At 40.4% G+C, this 25300-nt stretch overlaps 1 protein-coding gene across 8 annotated transcripts in view; it reads left to right on the forward strand.

Annotated features, from left to right (window-relative positions):
• FAM120B (family with sequence similarity 120 member B) overlaps nt 1–25300 on the forward strand; it is a 105202-nt gene that overhangs the window by 16124 nt on the left and 63778 nt on the right. For 5 of the 8 annotated variants that reach the window (XR_004672301.3, XM_008975152.5, XM_063605561.1 and 2 more), the window contains exons 2-4: nt 3321–5003; nt 8953–9133; nt 16242–16343. Coding sequence is in view for 7 of the 8 variants with exons in the window: in XM_008975152.5 (XP_008973400.2) it covers nt 3342–5003; nt 8953–9133; nt 16242–16343 (1945 nt within the window). In the remaining variant the exon portion in view is untranslated. The remainder of the gene's footprint in view (nt 1–3320; nt 5004–8952; nt 9134–16241; nt 16344–25300) is intronic. The other 3 variants (XM_034963290.3, XM_034963292.3, XM_063605562.1) reach the window with 3 other exon arrangements.

Genomic DNA, 25300 nt, shown 5'->3' on the forward strand with positions numbered 1-25300 from the left:
TGAAAGATTATAGTAAAGGAGCTTCTGAACTTCTCTTTGCTCTTTCCATTTCCCTATTTACTGGTAACTCAATACCCTGGGACTGGTCTGACTGTCAGGAGAATGAGCCAGCCGTAGGAACAAGGCAGCGTCCAGCTGTACCTTATGCCTGCTGCAGCTCCTTACTGGGATTTCCTGCTGGTGCTTTGTTTCCCAAACCCTTTGTAAGCTGCTTGAGGGCAGTGATTCTACTTTGCACTGCTTCTTTGGTCATAATTGAAGTCTGTAACTTACTGATTCCTGATTTCTCTTTATATACTGTCCTTGGATTAATTCATTTATTTATTCAAATACTGGGCCTGTCCCATGCAGATGTTGTTCTAGGTGCTGGAATAAGACAGGATGGTGAGCCCCACCTCAAAGGGAGTGATCCCCAAAGGGTCCCAGGCCATATTTGGGGCAATTAGACTCCTCCCTAATGAGAAATAACTTCTGTTTTCTTTCTAAACAACTATTACCTAGATAATGAACATTTCTTATATAATTTGCAGGTAGAATGACTTTTATATACACATATTATTTTCCCCAGTCATCCCATAATAACCACCTTTAGAGAATGAAAAGCCTGCATATATGCTCTTAGCAATGAAAGGCTTAAAAAAGAAAAAATTTAAAGCGATATCCATGGAATTTTCTATATCTTTTTATACATTTTATTCCCTACCTCACTAATTGCATTGATGAATAGATGTTGTGAGTATTTAGCACTTTGAAGATACTGAAATACTGGAAGGCATGCTCTAATATCACAAGTTCCCAAAACCTTTGCTATCCCAATTTTTCTTGGTAAGTCGTATAGAAGAGCACATTGTAATGTCACACTCTAACTCATGATTCAAACTGTGAGAAATTGGTCCTGTGTGTCTTGAGCAGTCCAACCAGCAACTCTGGGAACTGCCTGGCCTGAGAGCCCCACTGGCTGCTGACCACAGTGGGCGTGCGGTGAACCCTAGGGCCTGGCTTGCAGTCCTCTGCTTCGACTGTATTCAAATGCTGTTCCTTGTTTTTTCCTTTCTGCTGTCCAGGGGCTCTCCTGGGCCCGCAGCAGCCAGCACAGAGCTTGGTGAGAGAAGTGGGGCCTTCCCTCACAGCGTAGAAATCAAGTCACACTCCAGATTTGTGAGGCTTATCTTTGGCCAGCTCATCATCAGCAAACCATGCAAGGCCTGTTTAAATTAAAGCCAGGCATAGAGCAGTCATCTAGAGCTGGTGAAATCTAAGCCTTCTTTTAAAAGCCATTTTGACCAACCTTTTTTGTATTCTAGTATTTCCTTTCCAACACCTGTCCCCTGCCTACTCTGTTGGAATAACAAATGAAAAAGAATACCCTTTTTCAGAAATAAGAGTGTAACCTTCCTGGACATAGGTTCCATGCCATAGAACCACCTTACGGTTGACGTAATCACACTATGAAGCCCAGTTTCCACTTCTAAAACTCAAATACCTTGGCTATGTTTCCAAGATAAACTCTTTACAAGTCACAATACTGTCGTGATTTGGTGTAGATGTGTGAATGTATCCCATTATATTTAATAACTTTATGAGCAAGCCTTCTCTAAATGTCATCATAAAATGTGTGCTATTTATGTTCACCCAATTTTTGCATATTTTCATTATGCAATTAATGAAAATCCCATTAATGTGGCTATTAAAAGCATACCCTCAAATTCTACTGTTAGGGGCTACAGCCCATTAAAAATCAGTAAATTCTGTTTGGGCACAGTGGCTCATGTCTAATCCCAGCACTTTGGGAGGCTGAGGCGAGAGGATTGCTTGAGTTCGAGAGTTTGAGACCAGCCTGGACAACACAACATAGTGAGATCTTGTCTCCACTGAAAAAAAAAAAAAAAGGCCAGGTGTGGTGGCAGCTAAGACAAGAGGATCGCTTGAACCTGGTAGGTTGAGGCTGCAGTGAACTGTGATCACCCCTCTGCACTCCAGACGAGGCAACAGAGTGAGACCCGGTCTCAAAAAAAAAAAAAAAAAAAAAATCAGTATATTCTTAAAAGATAGTCCTGTGAGGATGCCTTTTCTCAACCTAACAATTTATAGTTTCTTCATTTGTAAAATAAAGCTGATAATACTTATGTGTCAGGGTCGTCCTAAAGATTAGAATGTAGATGTTAAATGCCTACCACTGTCTGGCAGCTGGGAAATACCCTAAACATGAGAGATACCCATGTGCTTAGTCACCTCATGACTGCTGCCTTCAGCCTGTCTAGAAGAGGCGTCATTTGTTTTGTGCTGCTGTTTGCATATTAAGAATTTTTTGTTGTGTTTTATCAAAGGACATAAAGCCTGCATGACTCTTAAAGAGAACTATAGTGGAAAAAGCATAGATCATAAAGAATGTCAGCACGGAGTTTTTCTGACCATTCACGCACATCATTGCCTACTTGAAGAACGCCTTTTATAACGTCATATACAATATTGTGCTCATACCTTTTCCAGATTCCAAATTCTAACTGTAAACTACTTTGTATCTGTCTTTAAATTTTCAAATGGGCAGTTTCTCTGCAAAGTCAGTCAATCACTATCTCAGACACTACAACATTCGGCATAGTGAATTTTATGTGGCCTTCTTAACACCTTCATTCAGGTGTATGTGACACATGTTTACAGTATACAGTTTGGTAAGTTTTAACATACGCATACACTTGTAAAACCATGACCACTAAGTGGTTAATGTATCTGTCACCCCCAAAAGTTTCTCCTTGGTAATCCTTCCCACCACTGTCTGTCCCCATCCCAGACAACCACTGATCTGTTTTCTGTTACTACGGATTAGCATAACTCTTCATGTACTAGAATTTTATATAAGTTGAATCATAGTGTGTACTTTTTTTGTCTGACTTCTTTTACTCAGAAAAATTATATTGAGAATCATCCATGTGGTGTTTAAATTTATGTTTTAGATTTTTAACAATAACTTCTGTTTGAGTTCCTAGATGAGAAATACTACTACTTTGAAAACTTAACCTCTTTTTGAATTTTATCAAGAAATACCTTGAATGATAATCTTAGTGAAAACATTAAAAGACTGCTACACTCTCTTGTCCTTGTGAAAGTCCAGCTCAAGTAATTAACTTATACTTAGGTAAAGTTCCTCATATGTTTGAATTGATAACTCTTAAGGCTCCTAACCAGCATATCATGTTACCTTGGAGACAAGAGTGTTTTTGGAAACAGAGTGTGAATATTAACTACTGTGTTTGCTTTGAAAGGTGCCATATATCTAATGATAATGCCATAATTACTGATTAATTTATCTTTCTTTCCAGATCCTTTCCCGGAGTTCAGTTATGGGTGTGAGAGGTTTGCAAGGATTTGTGGGAAGTACCTGCCCACATATATGTACAGTAGTAAATTTCAAAGAACTGGCAGAGCACCACCGAAGCAAGTATCCTGGATGTACCCCTACCATTGTGGTTGATGCCATGTGTTGTCTCAGATATTGGTATACTCCAGAATCTTGGATCTGCGGTGGCCAGTGGCGAGAATACTTTTCTGCTTTGCGAGATTTTGTTAAAACTTTTACAGCAGCTGGAATCAAGTTGATATTCTTCTTTGATGGCATGGTGGAGCAGGATAAGAGAGATGAATGGGTGAAACGAAGGCTCAAGAACAACAGGGAGATATCCAGGATTTTTCATTACATCAAGTCACACAAGGAGCAGCCAGGCAGAAATATGTTCTTCATCCCCTCAGGGCTAGCTGTGTTTACACGATTTGCTCTAAAGACACTGGGCCAGGAAACTTTGTGTTCCTTGCAGGAAGCAGATTATGAGGTAGCTTCCTATGGCCTCCAGCATAACTGTCTTGGGATTCTGGGGGAAGACACTGATTACCTAATCTATGACACTTGTCCCTACTTTTCAATTAGCGAGCTCTGCCTAGAGAGCCTGGACACTGTCATGCTCTGCAGAGAGAAGCTCTGTGAGAGTCTGGGCCTCTGTGTGGCCGACCTTCCTCTTCTGGCCTGCCTCCTTGGCAACGACATAATCCCAGAGGGCATGTTTGAAAGCTTTAGGTACAAATGCTTATCATCCTACACCTCTGTAAAAGAGAACTTTGACAAAAAAGGTAACATCATATTAGCTGTGTCAGACCACATATCGAAAGTTCTTCACTTGTATCAAGGTGAGAAAAAATTAGAAGAGATATTACCTCTGGGACCAAACAAAGCTCTTTTTTATAAAGGAATGGCATCATATCTTTTACCAGGACAAAAATCTCCATGGTTTTTCCAAAAACCCAAAGGTGTAATAACTTTGGACAAGCAAGTAATATCCATGAGTTCAGACACTGAATCCAGGGAAGAAGTTCCCATGTGTTCAGATGCTGAATCCAGGCAAGAAGTTCCCATGTGTACAGGCCCTGAATCCAGGCAAGAAGTTCCCATGTGTACAGGCCCTGAATCAAGGCGAGAAGTTCCCATGTATACAGATTCTGAACCCAGGCAAGAAGTTCCCATGTGTTCAGACCCTGAATCCAGGCAAGAAGTTCCCATGTGTACAGGCCCTGAATCCAGGCAAGAAGTTCCCATGTGTTCAGACCCTGAACCCAGGCAAGAAGTTCCCATGTGTACAGGCCCTGAAGCCAGGCAAGAAGTTCCCATGTATACAGACTCTGAACCCAGGCAAGAAGTTCCCATGTATACAGGCCCTGAATCCAGGCAAGAAGTTTTAATATGGACAGACCCTGAATCTAGGCAAGAAATTATGTGTACAGGCCATGAATCCAAACAGGAAGTTCCCATATGTACAGATCCTATATCCAAGCAAGAAGACTCCATGTGTACACACCCTGAAATCAATCAAAAATTACCTGTAGCAACAGGTTTTGAATTTAAGCTAGAAGCTCTCATGTGTACAAACCCTGAAATTAAACAAGAAGACCCCACAAATGTGGGGCCTGAAGTAAAGCAACAAGTAACCATGGTTTCAGACACTGAAATCTTAAAGGTATGTGTATCTGCCCAGCCAATATGCCATGATTGAAAATATATCCGCTGATGGATTTGTTAGTGAAGCTCCATTACTGCCTCTGTTTGGCCACTGAGAGGATGCACAACAGGAGTCTCTAAGTCTCGTTAGGAAGTGTGACGTTATATGTGTGGAAACTCACAACCAATGTTGGATACTGTCACATGAATATTATAGAAAAGTGCTATAAGAATACAAGAGAGAAAGAACATTGTGGGTTAAAGTACAGGGAGAAGGCCGGGCGCGGTGGCTCATGCCTGTAATCCCAGCACTTTGGGAGGCCCAAAGCAGGTGGGTCACCTGAGGTCAGGAGTTCAAGACCAGCCTGACCCACATGGTGAAACCCTGTCTCTACTAAAAATGCAGAAATCAGCTGGGCATGGTGGCGCACACATGTGATCCCAGCTACTCGGGAGGCTGAGACAGGAGACTTACTTGAACCTGGGAGGCGGAGGTTGCAGTGAGCTGAGATTCTCCAGCCTGGGCAACAAGAGCAAAACTGTCTCAAAAAATAAAAATAAATAAAGTACAGGGAGAAGTTCCCCAAAGAGGTAGAACTGGAGCCAGACCTTAATGGGGCAGCCAAAATATGCATTGAATAAGCAAAGACTTGGGAGTTGTGGAAGTACTAAAGGTGTAGCATTTTGAATCTGCATCACGCGGGGGCGCAGGGAGAAAGTCCAGGCTAGAGCGTGGGGTTTGGAGAAAAAAATGGGAAAAGGTGGACAATCATAGCCCAATTGGGAAGGTTATTAAATGCCACATGAGGAATTTGGACTTAATTCTGAAAGTATTATAGCGCCTTTGAAGATTTTTGATGGGAGGCCACTACGTGTGAGGTTCTGTGCTAGGTGCATTAGGTAACTTTTCTCATTAGATCTTCTCAACAGCCCTGTGAGATAGACTTATCCTTGTTTTACAGAAGAGGTCTGTGTCCACATGAATGTCTCAAAGGTACCTCAGCAAGTTCTAAACCAAACTTAACTATCTTAACCACACACCCTTCCTCGTTCCCAGCACTGTGAACGCCACCATCTTTCATCTAGTTACAACTACATAGATCTGTAAGGAAGCTCCTGCTCCTAGTCTGATGCAAAACTCAGGCCCGGACAGCAGCTGAGCAGCTGTGTGGTGAGACCTGGAGGGCAGCCATGTGAACCTGCCAGCCAACCAGCATTCGATTTTTTTTAAGCAGGTATATCGATATGATCAGATTTTTGGTTTTTGAAACATTACAGTGCAGTGAGTGGATTTAAAGTGGCCATTGTAGTAACTCAGGTAAAATACAAAAGAGCTAGAATTAGGAAAATGGCAGTGGAAATAGGAAGAAACAAATTCAAGAAATATTTCAGAAGTGAAACTAATAAATAAGTCTTGCTGTGGAGGTGAAGTTCCTCCTTGAGTACCGGGGATGGTAGATGCTGTTAATCTAAAGAAGAAGGAGGAAAGGTTTTACAGGGAGAAGAAGATTAAGTGGGTTATATTTTAATTGAGTAGATGGCACCTCTAACACATGTTCTCGTAGTGAAATATGGACCTAAAGTTCTATTACTGGCAAGAGACAGACATCTGGGAGTTATCCTATTTTATGTGTAAAGTAAAAGATGATGTGGGATGGAGACTTAAGGAACAGTCCACTGAGATATCAGGAGTGAGCAGAGGAGGAAGGAGAATAAGGAGGGGATAATCCCCACAAAAGTCCAAGGGGGCAAGTTTCAAGAATGAGAAAAGAAACGGTCAGGAGTATCACATGCTACAGAGGTAAAGAGGTAGAATAGGACTAGACATAGGGACTTGGGTCAGTAATTAGGAGGTCCTGATGGCATCAGAGAGTTACTGCAACACAGGGTTGGGAGTGGAGGCAAAGCCGACAGGGAGTTTGGCGTGGAAGAGACTTTGTTGGGGAAGGCAGGGTCAAGGAGAGTCCTCACAGGAAGGGAGTGCCTGGGCAAAGTGGTGGGTCGAGAGTTGTTCACATGGATTGAACTTAATTGTATCTTTGAGAACAATTTTGAAGTTTCTTACATTGCCCTTACATTTTCTCTATAAAATTTTTTTGCAATGTCATCTTCAAACCCTAACAGGCAACTAAAATTCAAACATGTATTTTAACCATACATAGTCACCCTGGAAAAATGCTCAGGTAGAAAGGCTGTGGGCACAACAGTTACATTGGATACACGCATAACCACAGCCTTATATCTGTGTCTTCTCTATGTCAGCATTTTGGAAGATCAGTTGAGTTATTGTTTGTTTCTTTGAGTCAGGGTCTCACTGTCACCCAGGTTGCAGTGCAGTGGCACTATATCCTCTGCCTCCCAGGTTCAAGCAATTCTCCCGCCTCAGCCTCCTGAGTAGCTGGGACTACAGGTGCACTCCACCACGCCCAGCTAATTTTTGTATTTTTTAGTAAAGATGGGGTTTCGCCATGTTGCCCAGGCTGGCCTTGAACTCCTGACCTCAAGTGATCCACCTTGACCTCCCAAAGTGCTGGGATTACAGGCATGAGCCACCGTTCCTGGCCGGATAGTCTTATAATCTTATAGAACATGCATTGGCAGTGAGCTGCAAGCCACACCTCAGGACAAGTGCTTTTCTTATATTGACTCATTTAATCCTCACAGTAGTCCTGGGAGCCGGGCACATTTTTATTAAACCCATTTTCTGTAGGAAGAAGGTAAGGAACAGAGAGATTAAGACTGAAGCCTATGAATAATGAATCAACATAACTAGGACTATTTAAATACATATAAATGAGACACTCTTAGGATTCAGAGTTTCTGGTATCCAGGTTATTCTAGCATCACATTTTAATGCCTTTAGTAGTAGACTGGATTTAAATTTTGAATAGTAATCTAGATGAACTTATTCTCACAGTAATAAGAATGTTCTTCACTGGAAGGTAAAACCTATATATTTAGGCTATGATAGCCCTTCTGATTTTAACTACTTATTTAATGAGAAAGTGGAATTAATTTAAATCATGTATCTCATCACCTACCATGAGCCAGCACTGTCTTGACATTACAGAGGAGAAGCACCTGTGCTTGGCACATGGTTTTTCACTTAGTAAACAATTTCTCAACAAATGAGTGAATGAATATAGTATGGCTTCTAACGCTAAGCAGCTTACAGTTTAATAAGGGAGGCAGACCAGACAGCTGTGTTACAGGGAAAATAGGATATGAGCTCCATAAGGCAAGCTGGATGTTGGTCCTGTCTAAGGGAGGAGGAGAGGGTGACATCAGCGAACCTTAAAGGGAAAAGAGGATTGTAAAGTGGGAGGCTGGGAAAGACTGGAAGAGAAAGATTCTGGGTAGGGTAAGTTCTTATGGGGCACAAGTAAAGGTAGAAGAGGATTGAGTACTCTTGAGGAGCAATGAAGATGTTCTCTTGAGACTGAATTATGGCTATTTCTATGAGGGTGAAATGGTGTGCAAGACTAGAAAAAGGAGATTGAGGCTTTATAGAGGGGCCTCAAATGTTATGGTGAAGGATTTGTGGTAGCCATTCAAATGTTTTGAATAGGGTAGCAGAGTTTTCAAAGACAGTATGGCAATGGTGTGAAGGATGGGTTGGAAAGGGGAGAAACTGGGCTAGGGGATTAAGACCCTTTCATAGCAATACTGGTGAGACGTAGTGAGCACCCGGTTACTGGGAGGTTATCAAGGAGACAGAACAGTGAGATACTGCAGAAGATAAGACTGGTAGACGTTTGGAGAGAGGAGGAGGAGGGGGAATAGAAAGTTTGAAATTGGTAGTCCAAGGGAAAGAGAACATGGCAACTTGATGTCATGAATTTCAGGGTCAGTTACATTTCTGAGGGCCTTAAAAAACTGGCATATGATGAAAGGCATTGACTTTTTCTATTTGAAGGTTACTATCTTGTTTTTAAGGAGAAATTCAGTTGTATTTAAATTTCAAACAGGTTGCTAGAACACATCACGTCCAAGCAGAAAGCTACCTGGTGTACAACATCATGAGCAGTGGAGAGATTGAATGCAGCAACACCCTAGAAGATGAGCTTGACCAGGCCTTACCCAGCCAGGCCTTCATTTACCGTCCCATTCGACAGCGGGTCTACTCACTCTTACTGGAGGACTGTCAAGGTGAGAATTGGTTGGTCCCTCTTAGTAAAGGTTCTATTTGGAGTTGAGTTCTGAGAAACTGGCCAGATGAAATAGAGTGCATTCTTTCAAGACATGGAGACAATTAAATGGGTTTTATATCCCTGTCAAATCTATAATTGAGAATAGCACTGACATCTGTGAAAAATTAAGCGTGAGTGCCATTGGACATCTATATCTAATGAGCAGTAAGTTGATGAGTGTGCATTAAAAGAAGAATGCATGATTTCTATAAAATGTCATATTTTTATGCCTTAAAAGGATTTTTGCTTTTTTAAAAAATGTGAAAATTATTTCCTCCTGTAGGGGAGAGTAGAGTATGCCTATTATTAGAAGAAAACAATGTCTCCTTAGTCTTCCCTCAAAATGTGATTTTTATAAAATAATTTTACAAAATCTAGTGATCATGTTTTTAAATACAAACAATTTTCCTTTGGTGTTTTTGTAATTTGTGTTTTTTCTCATCTATATTTCCATTATGTGCTTAGCAACAAGAGTAGAGAGTGGACCATCAAGGACCCAAATAGTGAAAATGAGGAATTTTAACCCCAAGGAGAAAGTTAGTGAAGGTCCCATAACTCACCGTTTGGAATAGTTTTCGGGGGAATGAGGAGTGTGGAAGAACACTTCATATCAGAAACCAGAGATGTTGAATGCATTTAGTGCCCTTCTATTTCAGTAAGGCCTTGTTCATTTTAGACAGAGACCTTAGGTACTTTATGGTCTGATTTGAGAGTGTGTTGATAAGAAACATGGTCTACACACTATTACCAGGATAAGAGAGAGAAGGAGTAGGATACTGGTGAAGGTGGTCCATTTGCCTAAACATCATTATTTCCAGACGTGTCAATATTAACCGTACTCTGTTGTTCCAGAAAGTGAACATTTACATAATCTAAAAGTGGTGATAGAATCATCAGATGGAAAAGTCATCATTATTATTTTTGGATGATGGGGCTCAGGGGTAGTGGGGTTATTTAAATCCAGTTTTTGTTAGATTCCTGTAGTACCACCCAGCATGCACTGCTTTCTCCCATACATACTGCAAGAGTTCACCTCTGTGACCTAAGGAAGCAGACATGAGAAAGATGTTTAAGCTGATTTAAAAACAGAAATAAAGAACCTGTGTAATAAACTCTGGAGCCAAATGTTATTTAAATCGTTTTTTAAAATTTCAAAAATCAAATTTTAAAATTTTTAAAATTCTTATATGCTCTCTACCCGCATTCTTTCTTAACATGGATGTTTGCACATTGACTCTAATGATGGAAAAAAGAGATCTTCCTCATGAAAACATTTTTACGTTAAATAATAATATTGGAATTATTTTCAGACTATTTCATTAAACTATATAAACTTCACTAACCTAAATTTCATACTTTGTTAATGTAATATATTTATGACCAAGTGGATAACTTTATTAGATAACCGCATAAAAAAACCATTCACATTGAATTTGTCTTCATAGTTGATCTTTAGTTTCTTTCTTTCTCCCTCAACTTTTTGGCTTTCTACATGAAGTTTACATTATTAAGATATGAAAATAAAATGCTGTTTTTGCTGATTTATATATGATGATAATAATGAAGTGTATCCTATGTTATTTGTTTGACTTAGTTTATGATCCCATTTGTAGTTGAAAATGTTGTGTATTTTACAGTTGTTGAGTAGAGTGTTCTGTAAATGTCAGCAGTGTTAATAAGGTTATTCCAAGTCTTTTACTGATTTTCTGTCTACTTGTTCTTAGTTCCCAGGAGAAAACGGTTAAAAACTCCAGCTCTTACTGTGGATTTGTCTATTTATTCCTTCAGTTCTGTCAGTTTTTGCTTTAGGTATTTTGAAACTCTGTTGTTAGGTGCATATACGTTGAGGACTGTTGTGATTCTTAATGAATCGACCCTTTTAACAGGAGAGTTCACTTTTAAAAACATGGTAATACTGCTTGTCCTAAAGTTGTCTTTGTTTTATTGTAATATAGTCACTCCAGTATTCTTACTGTTAATGTTTGCATGGTATGGTATTTTTTCTATCCTTTTAAACTATTTCTTAACATCTAAAGTGCATCTCTTTTAAAAACAGCATGTCCAGTGTCACAGTCTCTCTTTTAATCGGAATGTTCAGACTGAACGTAACTCTTGGCATAATTAGGGCTCACTCTTCCGTTTTGCTTTTTGTTCTTTTTTCCCCACCTTATTTTCTCATTTTCATACTTCTTTTGGATTAGTTTAATAATTTTTAGTATTGTGTTTTATGCACTCATTTGGATTATTAGATTTACCTTTAAAAAAAAAAAAAAAGTAGTTGGCCGGGCACGGTAGCTCACGCCTGTAATCCCAGCACTTTGGGAGGCCGAGGCAGGCGGATCACCTGAGGTCAGGAGTTTGAGACCAGCCTGGCCAACATGGTGAAACCCTGTCTCTACTAAAAATACAGATATTAGCTGGGCATGATGGCAGGTGCCTGTAATCCCAGCTACTTGAGAGGCTGAGGCAGGAGAATTGCTTGAGCCCAGGAGACAGAGGTTGCAGTGAGCCAAGGTCACACCATTGCACTCCAGCCTGGGGAAGATGGGGACAAGAGCGAGACTTCATCTCAAAAAAAAAAAAAAAAAAAAAAAAGTGGTTGATCTGGGGGTCTGTTAGATTGGTGCAAAAATAATTGCGGTTTTTGCAATTACTTTTAATATCTTTAACATCACCATTTACTATCAAATAATATACTATGTTACTAGCAATGTAAAAACCTTGTTACTGTTCATTCTCCCCAACATTTTTGCTATTGTCGTTTTATGTCTTGTACATATATATATTTTTTAAATTTGAAATAATTACGGATTCACAGGAAGTTGCAAGAATAGTACATAGTTTCCCATGTACCCTTCACTCAGATTCCTTCAAAGATGACATCTTATATAACTGTGGTGTAATATCAAAGCCAGAAAGTTAACATCAGGTACAATGCTAACTAAACTGCAGACCTTATTCAGTTGTGCCATTTTTTACATGCATGCATTTATGTGTGTGGGTGTGTAGGTCTGTGCAAAGATCCTGCAGCTACCACCACAGCCAAGATACAGAGCTGGTTTGTTAGCACTCCCTCCATGTGCCCCTGTGTCCTGGCAATCTTTCTTCCCCCCATTCCTGTCCTCTGGCAACTGCGAATCTGTTTTTCATCTCTATGTTCTTGTTCATTTCAGAATGTTATATAAATGGCAGCATACAATATGTAACCTTTGGAGATTATGCATATGTTGTAAACCCTATAATACATGAGGGGTTGGCACACTTTTTCTGTGAAGGGTCAGATAATAATAAATATTGTAGGTTTTGAGGGCTCCTTCCACAGTCCCCATCACAACTACCCAATCCTGCTGTTGTAGTGCTAGAGCAGCCATAGACAACATGGACATGAATGAATGTGGCTGTGTGCCAGGAAGCCTTTATTCAATTTTCCCATGTGACAGAACTTGAATTTTATTTTATTGATTTATTTATTTTTTAGAGACAGAGTCTCACTCTGTTGCCAAGGCTGGAGTGCAGTGGCACCATCACAGCTCACTGCAGCCTTCAACTCCAAGGCTGAAGGGATCCTCCTACCTCAGCCTCTTGAGTAACTGAGATGACAGGCATGCGCCACCACACCCGGCTAATTTTTAAATATTCTTTTTTTGAAGAGATAGGATCTCGCTATGTTACCTAGGCTGGTCTCAAACTCCTGACCTCAAGATTTCCCCCACGTCAGCCTCCCAAAGTGTTGGGATTACAGATGTGAGTTACCACACCAGGCCAAAACTTGAATTTTTTTTTTGAGCTGGAGTCTTGCTCTGTCGCCCAGGCTGGAGGGCAGTAGCACAATGTCGCCTCACTGCAAGCTCCGCCTCCCGGGTTCACACCATTCTCCTGCCTCAGCCTCCCGAGTACCTGGGACTACAGGCACCCGCCACCATGCCTGGCTAATTTTTTTTGTATTTTTAGTAGAGACGGGGTTTCACTGTGTTAGCCAGGATGATCTCGATCTCCTGACCTTGTGATCTGCCCGCCTCGGCCTCCCAAAGTGCTGGGATTACAGGCGTGAGCCACCGCGCCTGGCCAACTTGAATTTTATAGAGTATAATTTTCAGGAGTCACAAAATATTCTTAAAAACATTTTTTTCCAACCATTAAAAAAATATGAAAACATTATTAGTTTTCAGACTGTAAAAAAGCAGGCAGATTTGACCCATGAGCTGGTAGTTTGCCAATTTCCACTTTAAATTATAGGCTTTATACACACTGCACACGGAGGCTGCTCCGGTGAGTCCATGAGTGAGTGGGGAGTGAGTGGGAAGACCAGGATATGACCATGCTGCTGTAGGCTTTATACACACTGCACATGCAGGCTGCTCCGGTGAGTCCATGAGTGAGTGGAGAGTGAGTGGGAAGACCAGGACATGACCATACACCGCTGTAGGCTTTATACACACTGCACATGCAGGCTGCTCCGGTGAGTCCATGAGTGAGTGAAGAGTCAGTGGGAAGGCCAGGACATGACCGTGTTGCTGTAGGCTTTATACACACTGCACACGCAGGCTGCTCCGGTGACTCCAGTGAGCGAGTGGGAAGTGAATGGGAAGGCCAGGACATGACCATACACTGCTGTAGGTTTTATACATACTGCACATTTAGGGCTATAATACATTCAAAAAATATTTCTTTCCTCAACAATAAATTAACCTTAACTTACTGTAACTTTTTTACTTTATAAACTTTTAAATTTATTTAACTTTTTGACTCTTGTAATTAACACCTAACTTAAAATACAAACACATTATACAACTGGACAAAACATTCTTTCTTTATATCATTCTATAAGCCTTTTTCTATTAGAAAAATTTTTAACTCTACTTCCTGAATTCATACTTTAGAAACTTTTAATTTTTTTAAACTTCTTTGTTAAAAGCTCAGACACGAGCACGCACATTAGTCTAGGACTCCACGGGGTCAGGATCATCAAGGCTTCACCAGAAATGTGTATGCAGTCCATCACTAACCAAATCATCGTTTATGCAGTACAGGACTGTATTTCATCTTTCTTTGGGGGGTATAGTTTTGCTGCATATAGAATTTTAGGTCGTTCTGTATTTTCTCCTGGCGTGTGTAGTTTCTGATGAGACAGCAAGGCTCATCTTTATTGTTGTTCCCCATGTGTAATGTGGCTTTTCTCCTCTAGCTGTCTTTGCAATTCCTCTCCAGTTTGCTGGATTTTGAGTAAGGTTCACTCTGCCCCCTTCATGGGATTCTTGAGCTTCCTAAATCTATGGGTTTATATTTCCTATCAAATTTGGAAGAAATGAGCATTTTTTTAAATAAGATTTTGTCTTTCTCAATCTCTTTTGCCTCTTCCTCTGGGCCATTTGTTGACTTCCTCCTACAGGGTCCACATAGTTTTGCTTATTCTCATGTCTAGCGTTTTTTGATTGTATGCCAGAGCATTTTGGATACTAAAAAGAGTGTAGAGTTTAGTTCTGTCAGTTACTCTACCTGCTCCTTCCGAGACTTGCCTTTAAACTTCATTAGGCTGTGTCCATTGTGGCTTTTACTTTACAGCTAGCACAGCCCTACTCCTAAGGCAGGGCCTTCCAGGCTATCACCAGAGTGCCCAAGGTGTAGGACGAGGTCTCTTCATGTTTGCTGGTGGTGGAAACTCCACTGTCTTCAAGCCCAGTGCAAGCTCCATTGGTTGGCCAGCCCCAGGACCTTGCCTGGCTTCTCTGAGTCTTACCCTATATCCTGATAGCTCTCTCTTCAGCCAGAGTCTAAAGGGCACTTGCCATCTGCACACTGCCCTGCTTTCTGGTGCTGTGTCCTGCAGATGGTGGCCTCAATAGTCTTGATCTCCAGTCTCTGTCTCCTCATCTGAGGAACTACCTCCCTCACTAGGATACAGTCTGGACAGTGCCTATGGGCACAAAATTGGCGTGATAGAGAGTTGTTTCCCTTCTGTCTGGGATAACAATCTGGCACTGCCCATTGTCCGTCACATGAATGCAGTTGCTAGAACCATTTCTTCAGTTCTAGTGTTGATGGTAGGAAGGCTGGTCAGTGGCTCTGCCCATTCACAAATGACCACCCCCACTGTCCCCTGCTCAGTGGCTCTGCTCGATCACAGTCACCCCCGCGGTCCTGTGGCATCACAGGTGCTGATAATGCCAACTGCAAAGTCGAGTGCTGGAGTGATTCATGTTCCTTTTTTACTGACTTTTTTTTTTTTCTTAGAAGGTTTTGAGATGTTCTCTTTATCCTGTGTTTAGCAAATCTCTGTTGTCTCAGTTCTCTCCTGGAAGTGCTGTGAAATGCAGGTGGGGCTTCCTGGACTGATACTCTCTTTCTTCATCTTTTGATTCCTGTTTTTGTGTTTTTGTGCTACTTTAAGGGGACATCTCTCCACTTCATTTCTCAGCTCTTTTATAGAAGTGTCCACTCTTCTTCTCTTCATCAAGGCCTGCTTCCCCCAGCCCTGGACCAAGCCCACTGCCTCTTTCTGCCCCGCATTGAAGCCCTCTGCCCAACTTGAGCAGCTGTCTGACTGATGATCACCTTTGTGCTGGGATGTCTGGCATCTAGGGACACCACCTCTTCTTCCCTTCCCCCTTAAGCACCTGTTCTCTGCTGACCTCCTCCCTTCAGAGTTCCTCAGTTACACCCACTGTCTTCTTTACCTGGTCTTGCTTTAAAAAACTGTATCCATGTTGACTGTCCAATTCCAGCAGTTTTCTTTAAGTGTTTTCTGGAACAGTGTGAGGGAGGTAGGGAGGAAAGACATCGTAGGAGTCATTAACATGGTAAACTCTCTCTCCCATATTATTGTTTACTTACCCAGATTATCCTGAGGATTTTGTCGGTTCCACAGGGTATGGTTCTTGATGGAATGAACAGATTACCCTCAGATTGGAGGATAAGAAATTAATTGTTGGATAACTAAGGTTACTCAGTCACCTTGGATTTGAGAGCTCACCTTTGAATTGGCCACCTGGGCAGAGCTGGGTCTGTGACACTGTGAGCCTGGCGATGCATGCCCTCATGCATCTACTGACCCAACTCTTTTTCTTCAGATGTCACCAGCACCTGCCTAGCTGTCAAGGAGTGGTTTGTGTATCCTGGGAACCCACTGAGGCACCCGGACCTCGTCAGGCCGCTGCAGATGACCATTCCAGGTACAGGCAGCCTTTCTTTAAATGAACCACAGATCTTTCCATTCTATGATAAAAGTCTAAGAATGCATCAGTTATGGAAAGCATCTTTTACCAGAATTGCACAAATACTAGTTTTTATTTAAACCCTTGGCTCATGATTAATGTATCCATCTAACAAAGTCCCAAAATAATGGAAGGACGATGCTGTGGGAGGTTTACCCTGGACCATCTGCGGCGGTGCTCTGCCTCTTTCTCCATCCACCCTGGTCCAGGTCCACAGCAGTGGAGAGAGAAAAGAGACAGAAGGATGGCCGTGGTCAGCGCATGTTGCTGCTGCAGCCCCAGTGCCTGATGTCTAGTTGTTGCTTGGTAGACGTCCACAGAGTTTAACAGGATAGATTCTTGATATTCTGGTTGAATCAACAATCTTACCTTCTCCCCACCACTGAAAGCATATTTTGATGAGTTCTGGCACCAGAAAGAGAAGATAAAGGAGGGTTATTTTCACTGGAAAAAAGGTTATATTTTCATGAGCAATATCTTAAAGCTTAATGAGAGGTAAGGAAAAACAAAGTTCACCTGCAGATTAGCTGAAGTATATCCAAAGAGCAGCCTTTCTTTCTGTGAGTTCGTAGTATCTGAAACAAGTCAGGAATGTACAAGTATCAGGGTAGGGTTCTACACACAAACAGTTAAGGAAGAGGAGGCTAAGCTTCAGAGTTTATTTTTAGTGGCTCATGTCATTGTTTCACTGAACAAATATTTTCCTACAGTTTTGCTATTCCATTTTCATATGCATTAAATTCTCTGGTTTCGCTACGATTTTCCATGACATGAACGTGTAATTTACCAAGTACAGATCGGAGCACTATAATTGGTTTTTAAATAAATGGAATTGTATTGAGAGAGAAGTTGAGAAAAGCTATTGTAGGGAGTGTTTCCTTATGCTGTTAATCATACACTAAAACCTTAAAAGTACTTATCAGAGAAACATAATTAAAATCATTGACATTTGTTTTTACAGTAAGGAGCATTTTTTTAAAGGATAGCCAAAATAATTTTCCAAAAATGTTTTATTATATATGTATTTTCATCTTATAGTATCTTTCCAAATATAATATGGAAAATGACTATTACATCTCTTTTCATTGTTTGAATTAAAGAGAACATTTGACTGTTCGTCATTGTGTCAAGAGTTAATTTTAAAGGCCACTCTATATAATGTTTTAATAAATTCCAGAAATTGTATAAGTATTAGAGCGACTACTTCAGAGCTTGTGAAAACATCCTCCGTTGCACTCCTAGAGTGGGAAAGCATGTGTATAGCACCTTGGACCACACATTGGGTTCTCTTCTGGAAGGAGCTCCGGAAGCCTGTGCCCTACATGGAGGGCCACGTCTCAAACACACTCATTTTCACAGCTATTATTCTAGACATAGGATTTGAACTTTTATACGGAGGGCCACGTCTCAGACACATTCATTTCCACAGCTATTGCTCTAGAAATTGGATTTGAATTTTTATATGGAGGGCCACGTCTCAAACACACTCATTTCCACAGCTATTACTCCAGACATAGGATTTGAACTTTTACACGGAGGGCCACATCTCAAACACACTCATTTCCACAGCTGTTACTCTAGAAATTGAATTTGAATTTTTTATTCCAGATTATTTCAATGGGTGACTCCTTATTTACACTTGCACTAATGCAATATCATCAATAATGATGATAATTCAAAAGACAAGATTTTAAATTTTAAGTGCTTTTCCGTATCTATGAGGAATATTGCCAAATGATTTTAGACAAAAATGGAAAACAGAACATCCAATTTCCTGTCAAGTATTCACATGAATACAACATACGATTAAAAACAGATCAGCTGGGTGGTGTTGGGGGGCTCACGCCTGTAATCCCAGCACTTTGGGAGGCCGTGGCAGGTGGGTCACCTGAGATCAGGAGTTTGACACCCGCCTGGCCAACATGGTGAAACCTTGTCTCTACTAAAAATACAAAAATTAGCTGGGTGTGGTGGCAGACACCTGTAGTCTCAGCTACTCAGGAGGCTGAGGCAGGAGAATTGCTGGAACCCTGGAGGCGGAGGTTGCAGTGAGCCGAGATCACGCCATTGCACTCCAGCCTGGGCGACAACAGCAAGACTCCATCTCAAAAAAAAAAAGTGAGATCCTGCCAATGGGCCCTTCCTGTCCACCTGTCAGGAAAACCTGCAAAAGGTTCTTGTTGCACCATTAGAGCCAGTTTTTCCCAAATGACACCCATACCTGATTTTCCTTGTTCTTCTAAGACAGTTTTAATTAGGGTAATCTCATAAGTGCTACATTTTCAGTGAATTTTTCAATATAGTGGCCCATGTTCTTTTTTTTTTTTTAAAGTCTTTTTCCTCTGGTAGCACATGTGATTTAATGCTTGCTTTCCTGAATTGTAGAAATAAAAGGAAATCACAAGTATTTTTCAACAAAGTGGAACTGAGGCCGAAGGGTGCAGAAAAAAACTATAGAAATTAGTTAAAAATTAGGAAGGGGAAATAATCAAAATTAACGAGCCAGGGAGCAGAAAAAGAAATCTCATTCCTGGGTGCTATGGTTTGAATGTTTGTACCCCCACCTCACCACCCCACCCCCGCAATTCCTGTATTGAAAACCTAATCACTAATGTGATGGTATTGGGAGGTGGGGCCTTTGGGAGGGAAAGAGGTGATTAGATGGGATTCCTGCCCTTATAAAAGAGGCCCCTTCTTCCGTGTGAAGGTGCCAATGTGCCATCTGTGAACCAGGAAGTGGGGCCTCACCAGAAGCCAACCATGCTGGCACCTTTATCTTGGGCTTCCAGCCTCCAGAAATTTTCTGCTGTTAAAAGCTACCTAATTTATGGTGTTTTGCCATCGCATCTCAGATGGACCAAGACACTGGTTTGTTTTATTCAGGGAGCTTATTTACATGCATATATTTCTGTGGGCCTCATCTTTTTTTTTTTTTTTTTTTTTTTGAGACAGAGTCTCACTCTGTCGCCCAGGCTGGAATGCAGTGGCACAATCTTAGCTCACTGCAACCTCCGCCTCCTGAGTAGCTGGGACTACAGGCACATGCCACCACACCCAACTAATTTTTGTATTTTTAGTAGAGTCTGGGTTTCACCTTGTTGGCCAGGCTGGTCTCAAACTCCTGGCCGCAAATGATCCTTCCGCTTCTGCCTCCCAAAGTGCTGGGATTACAGGCGTCAGCCACTGCCCAGCGTATGGGCCCCATCTTTATGTGTGTGCATGTGGGAGCATGTATATAGGATATATATACTACATTTCATTTCTTTTACAATATATCATGGAAGATGATGTTTCTGATAACACAGTTTAGCTTCCATTTCCCAAACCCAGCTCGTAAAGGTCCTTGATGTGTGCATGTGTGTCTACCCTTTCCCAGCACACTGCCTGCTCTCACTCCTCTTACTCACTTTCCTGACGTTCTCCATTCTGTGGCTTGGGAGTCTTGGCCCACACCAAAGGCAAGCATTTGAAATTGCCTTTTCAGTCTCCAGAATTGGAGATTTGTCAATTCTTCATTTTCAAAGTGCTGGTGGCTTTTTTTCTCTTCTAAGTGTTTTTTTTTTTAAGTTACTTTAAGCATATCCTTATTTTAGAAACCTAGGAAAACTAATGCACACATCTCATTGGTAATTTGTCTATCTTGAAGAACCTTTTTAAAGTGGTGTTCAACAATCAGAAAGCTTAGTATTTCTTGGCTATACACATTTGATTTACCAAAATTGCAGAATATCTTAGAAGACTATTTTACAAAACGAAATGAGGGTAAGTCATACATTTCATGAAAAAAGGACCATGTATTTGATTCAATCTGTCATTTGCTATCAAACAGTTGTAGTGGCTTTCTTGTTCACCTCCTCTTACATACACTGTTGAAGGTTTTCATCTGATCCTTGTTGCAAGGTCAGTCAAGAAAGTGCTCAACAAGTCTTGGAGGTTTCTGTGAGTGGTAAAAGGAAGCTGGTGTGTGTGTGTGTGTGTGTGCGCACATGCCCTTAAGGAAGCTGGTGTGTGGGTGTGTGTGTGCCTGCCCTTGGTGAGGCTCTGCTCATGTGGCTGCCAGTGTCTGAAACTGCCCCGACCATCGCAGATCAACATAAATTGGTTAAAATCTCAAAAGCAGTTTTTCACCAACTTGTAAAAAATAGTGTGAAGCTTTGTCAAATGTGCTAACAAATTCACATTAGAGTCACAAGGGTTAAATTTTGCATTACTACTTTTTATAGCCACTTTCACTGTTGAATGCATTAGATGGGAGTGGTGTAATGATGTCATTTTTGCAAGCATGAAATTAGAAAACTTATCCATGTAAGTATAGAGTTTGATGTATTGAGATGTAAATGTATTCTGTTTTGTTTATATATGAATGAATTTTTTTGCTTATTATAAATAGGCTTTTGAATTTTGTTCATCTAAAGATTCACTTTGCATGTGCATAGTCAGGGTTTTTTGAGGGTTTTTTTTTGTTTTTTTTTAATGTAAGTTCTGGGATACATGTGCAGAACTTGCAGGATTGTTACAGAGGTATACATGTGCCATTGTGGTTTGTTGCACCTATCAGCCCGTCATCTAGGTTTTAAGCCCCACATGCATTAGGCATTTGTCCTAATGCTGCCCCTCCCCTTGCCCCCAACCCCCCAACAGGACCCAGTGTGTGATGTTCCCCTCCCTGTGTCCCTGTGCTCTCATTGTTCAACTCCCACTTATGAGTGAGAACATGCGGTGTTTGGTTTTCTATTCTTGTGTTAGTTTGCTGAGAATTATGGTTTCCAGCTTCATCCACGTCCCTGCAAAGGACATGAACTCATTCTTTTTTATGGCTGCATAGTATTCCATGGTGTGTGTATGCCACATTTTCTTTATGCAGTCTATCATTGATGGGCATTTGGATTGGTTCCAAGCCTTGCTATTGTAAATAGTACTGCAGTAAACATATGTGTGCATGTGTCTTTATAGTAGAAAGATTTATACCTTTGGGTATATACCTAGTAATGGGATTGCTGGGTCAGATGGTATTTCTGGTTCTAGACCCTTGAGGAACTGCTACACTGTCTTCCACAATGGTTGAACTAATTTACATTCCCATCAACAGTGTAAAAGCATTCCTATTTCACCACACCCTCGCCAGCATAGTTGTTTCCTGACTTTTTAATGATCACCATTCTGACTGGCATGAAATGGTATCTCATTGTGGTTTTAATTTGCATTTCTCTAATGACCAGTGATGATGAGCTTTTTTCTTCGTATGTTTGTTGGCCGCATAAATGTCTTCTTTTGAGAAGTGTCTGTTCATATCCTTCATCCACTTTTTGATGGGGTTGTTTTTTTCATGTAAATTTAAGTTCCTTGTAGATTCTGGATATTAGCCCTTTGTCAGATGGATAGATTGCAAAAAATTTCCCCCATTCTGTAGGTTGCCTGTTCACTCTGATGATAGTTTCTTTTGCAGTGCAGAAGCTCTTTAGTTTAATTAGATCCCATTTGTCAATTTTGGTTTTTGTCACAATTGCTTTTGATGTTTTGGTCATGAAGTCTTTGCCCATGCCTATGTCCTGAATGGTATTGTCTAGGTTTTCTTCTAGGGTTTTTATGGTTTTAGGTTTTACATTTAAGTCTTTAATCCATCTTGAGTTAATTTTTGTATAAGGTATAAGGAAGGGGTCCAGCTTCTGTTTTCTGCTTATGGCTAGCCAGTTTTCACAGCACCATTTATTAAACAGGGAATCTTTTCCCTGTTGCTTGTTTTTGTCAGGTTTGTCAAAGATCAGATGGTTGTAGATGTGTGGTGTTATTTCTGAGGCCTTTGGTCTATATATCTGTTTTGGTACCAGTACCACGCTGTTTTGGTTACTGTAGCCTTGTAATATAGTTTGAAGTCAGGTAGCATGATGGCTCCAGCTTTGTTCTTTTTGCTTACGATTGTCTTGGCTATACGGGCTTTTTGGTTCCATATGAAATTTAAAGTAGTTTTTTCTAATTCTGTGAAGAAAGTCAATGTTAGCTTGATGGGAATGGCATTGAATCTGTAAATTACTTTGGGCAGTATGGCCATTTTCATGATATTAATTCTTCCTATCCATGAGCATGGAATGTTTTTCCATTTGTTTTGTCCTCTCTTATTTCCTTGAGCAGTGGTTTGTAGTTCTCCTTGAAGAGGTCCTTCACGTCATTTGTAAGTTGTATTCCTAGGTATTTTATTCTCTGTGTAGCAATTGTGAATGGGAGTTCACTCATGATTTGGCTGTCTGCTTGTCTATTATTGGTGTATAGGAATGCTTGTGATTTTTGCACATTGATTTTTGTATGCTGAGACTTTGCTGAAGTTGCTTATCACCTTAAGGAATTTTTGGGCTGAGACAATGGGGTTTTCTAAATATACAATCACATCATCTGCAAACAGAGACAATTTGATTTTCTCTCTTCCTATTTGAATACCTTTTATTTCTTTTTCTTGCCTGATTGCCCTGGACAGAACTTCCAATACTGTGTTGAATAGGAGTGGTGAGAGAGGGCATCCTTGTCTTGTGCTGGTTTTCAAAGGGAATGTTTCCAGCTTTTGCCCATTCTGTATGATATTGGCTTTGGGTTTGTCATAAATAGCTCTTGTTATTTTGAGATATGTTCTGTCAATACCTAGTTACTGAGACTTTTTAGCATGAAGGGCTGTTGAATTTTATCGAAGGCCTTTTCTGCATCTATTGAGATAAACGTGATTTTTGTCATTGGTTCATTTATGTGATTAATTATGTTTATTAATTTGCATATATTGAACCAGGCTTGCATCCCAGGGATGAAGCCGACCTGATCGTGGTAAATAAACTTTTTGATGTGCTGCTGGATTTGGTTTGCCATTATTTTATTGAGGATTTTCACATTGATGTTCATCAGAGATATTGGCCTGAAATTTTCTTTTTTTGTTGTGTCTCTGCCAGGTTTTGGTATCAGGATGATGCTGACCTCATAAAATGAGTTAGGGAAAAGTCCCTCGTTTTCTATTGTTTGGAATAGTTTCAGAAGGAATGGTACCAGCTCCTCTTTGTACCTCTGGTAGAATTCGACTGTGAATCCGTCTGGTCCTGGGCTTTTTTTTGGTTGCTAGGCTATTAATTACTGTGTCAATTTCAGAACCTATTATTGGTCCATTCAGGGATTCAACTTCTTCCTGGTTTAGTCTTGGAAGGTGTATGTGTCCAGGAATTTATCCATTTCTTCTAGATTGTCTAGTTTATTTGTGTAGAGGTGTTTATAGTATTCTCTGATGGTAGTTTGTATTGCTGTGCGATCAGTGGTGATATCCCCTTTATCATTTTTATTGTGTCTGTTTGATTATTCTCTGTTTTCTTGTTAGTCTGGCTAGCAGTCTATCTATTTTGTTAATCTTTTCAAAAAAAACCCAGCTCCTGGATTCATTGATTTTTTTGAAGGGTTTTTCATGTCTCTATCTCCTTCAGTTCTGCTCTGATCTTAGTTATTTCTTGTCTTCTGCTAGCTTTTGAATTTGTTTGCTCTTGCTTCTCTAGTTCTTTTAATTGTGATGTTAAGGTGTCGATTTCATATCTTTCCTGCTTTCTGATGTGGGCATTTAGTGCTAGAAATTTCCGTCTTAACACTGCTTTAGCTGTGTCCTAGAGATTCTGGTACGTTGTCTCTTTGTTCTCATTGGTTTCAAATAACTTCTTCATTTCTGCCTTAATTTTGTTATTTACCCAGTAGTCATTCAGGAGCAGGCTGCTCGGCTTCCATGTAGTTGTGCAGTTTTGAGTGAGTTTCTTAATCCTGAGCTCTAATTTGATTGCACTGTGGTCTGAGAGACTGTTTGTTATGATTTCTGTTCTTTTGCATTTGCTGAGGTGCGTTTTACTTCCATTTATGTGGTTGATTTTAGAATAAGTGCTGTCTGGTGCTGAGAAGAATGTATATTCTGTTGATTTGGGTTGGAGAGTTCTGTAGATGTCTCTTAGGTCTACTTGGTCCAGAGTTGAGTTCAAGTCCTGAATATCCTTGTTAATTTTTGTCTCGTTGATCTAATATTGACAATGGGGTGTTAAAGTCTCCCACTATTACTGTGTGGGAGTCTAAGTCTCTTTGTAGGTCTGTAAGAGCTTGTTTTATGAATCTGGGTGATCCTGTATTGGCTGCATATATATTTAGGATAGCTACCTCTTCTTGTTGCATTGATCCCTTTACCATTATGTAATACCCCTTTGTCTTTTTTGATCTTTGTTGGATTAAAGTGTGTTGTATTAGAGACTAGCGTTGCAACCTGCTTTTTTTTTTTTTTTTTTTTTTTTTTTTTTTTTTTTTGCTTTCCATTTGGTAAATATTCCGCCATCCCTTTATTTTAAGCCTATGTGTGTCTTTGCACATGAAATGGGTCTCCTGAATACAGCACACCAATAGGTCTTGACTCATTATCCAAATTGCCAGTCTGTGTCTTTTAATTGGGGCATTTTGCCCGTTTACATTTAAGGTTAATATTGTTATGTGTCATCATGATGCTAGCTGGTTATTTTGCACATTAGTTGATGCAGTTTCTTCCTAGTGTCGATGGTCTTTATTTTTTGGTGTGTTTTTGCAGTGGCTGGTACCAGTTTTTTCTTTCCTTATTTAGTGCTTCCTTCAGGAGCTCTTGTAAGGCAGGCCTGGTGGTAACAAAATCCCTCAGCATTTGCTTGTCTATAAAGGATTTTATTTCTCCTTTACTTGTGAAACTTAGTTGGCTGAATATGAAATTCTGAGTTGATTTGCAGAAGAATTTTCTTTATAAAATTGAAGTTTTAAGGGATGTCAGTGTTTTTGCCATTTTTCCAGTTCCAAAATGATTCCATTCCATTCTAGAAATCTGAAGTATGTAACTTGAAATCCTTAATAAAATTTGGATTCAATTTAAAAAAAAAAGAGGGTAAGAAATTCTGAGT

Source organism: Pan paniscus, chromosome 5, assembly GCF_029289425.2.
Source record: "Pan paniscus chromosome 5, NHGRI_mPanPan1-v2.0_pri, whole genome shotgun sequence".
NCBI lineage: Eukaryota > Metazoa > Chordata > Mammalia > Primates > Hominidae > Pan > Pan paniscus.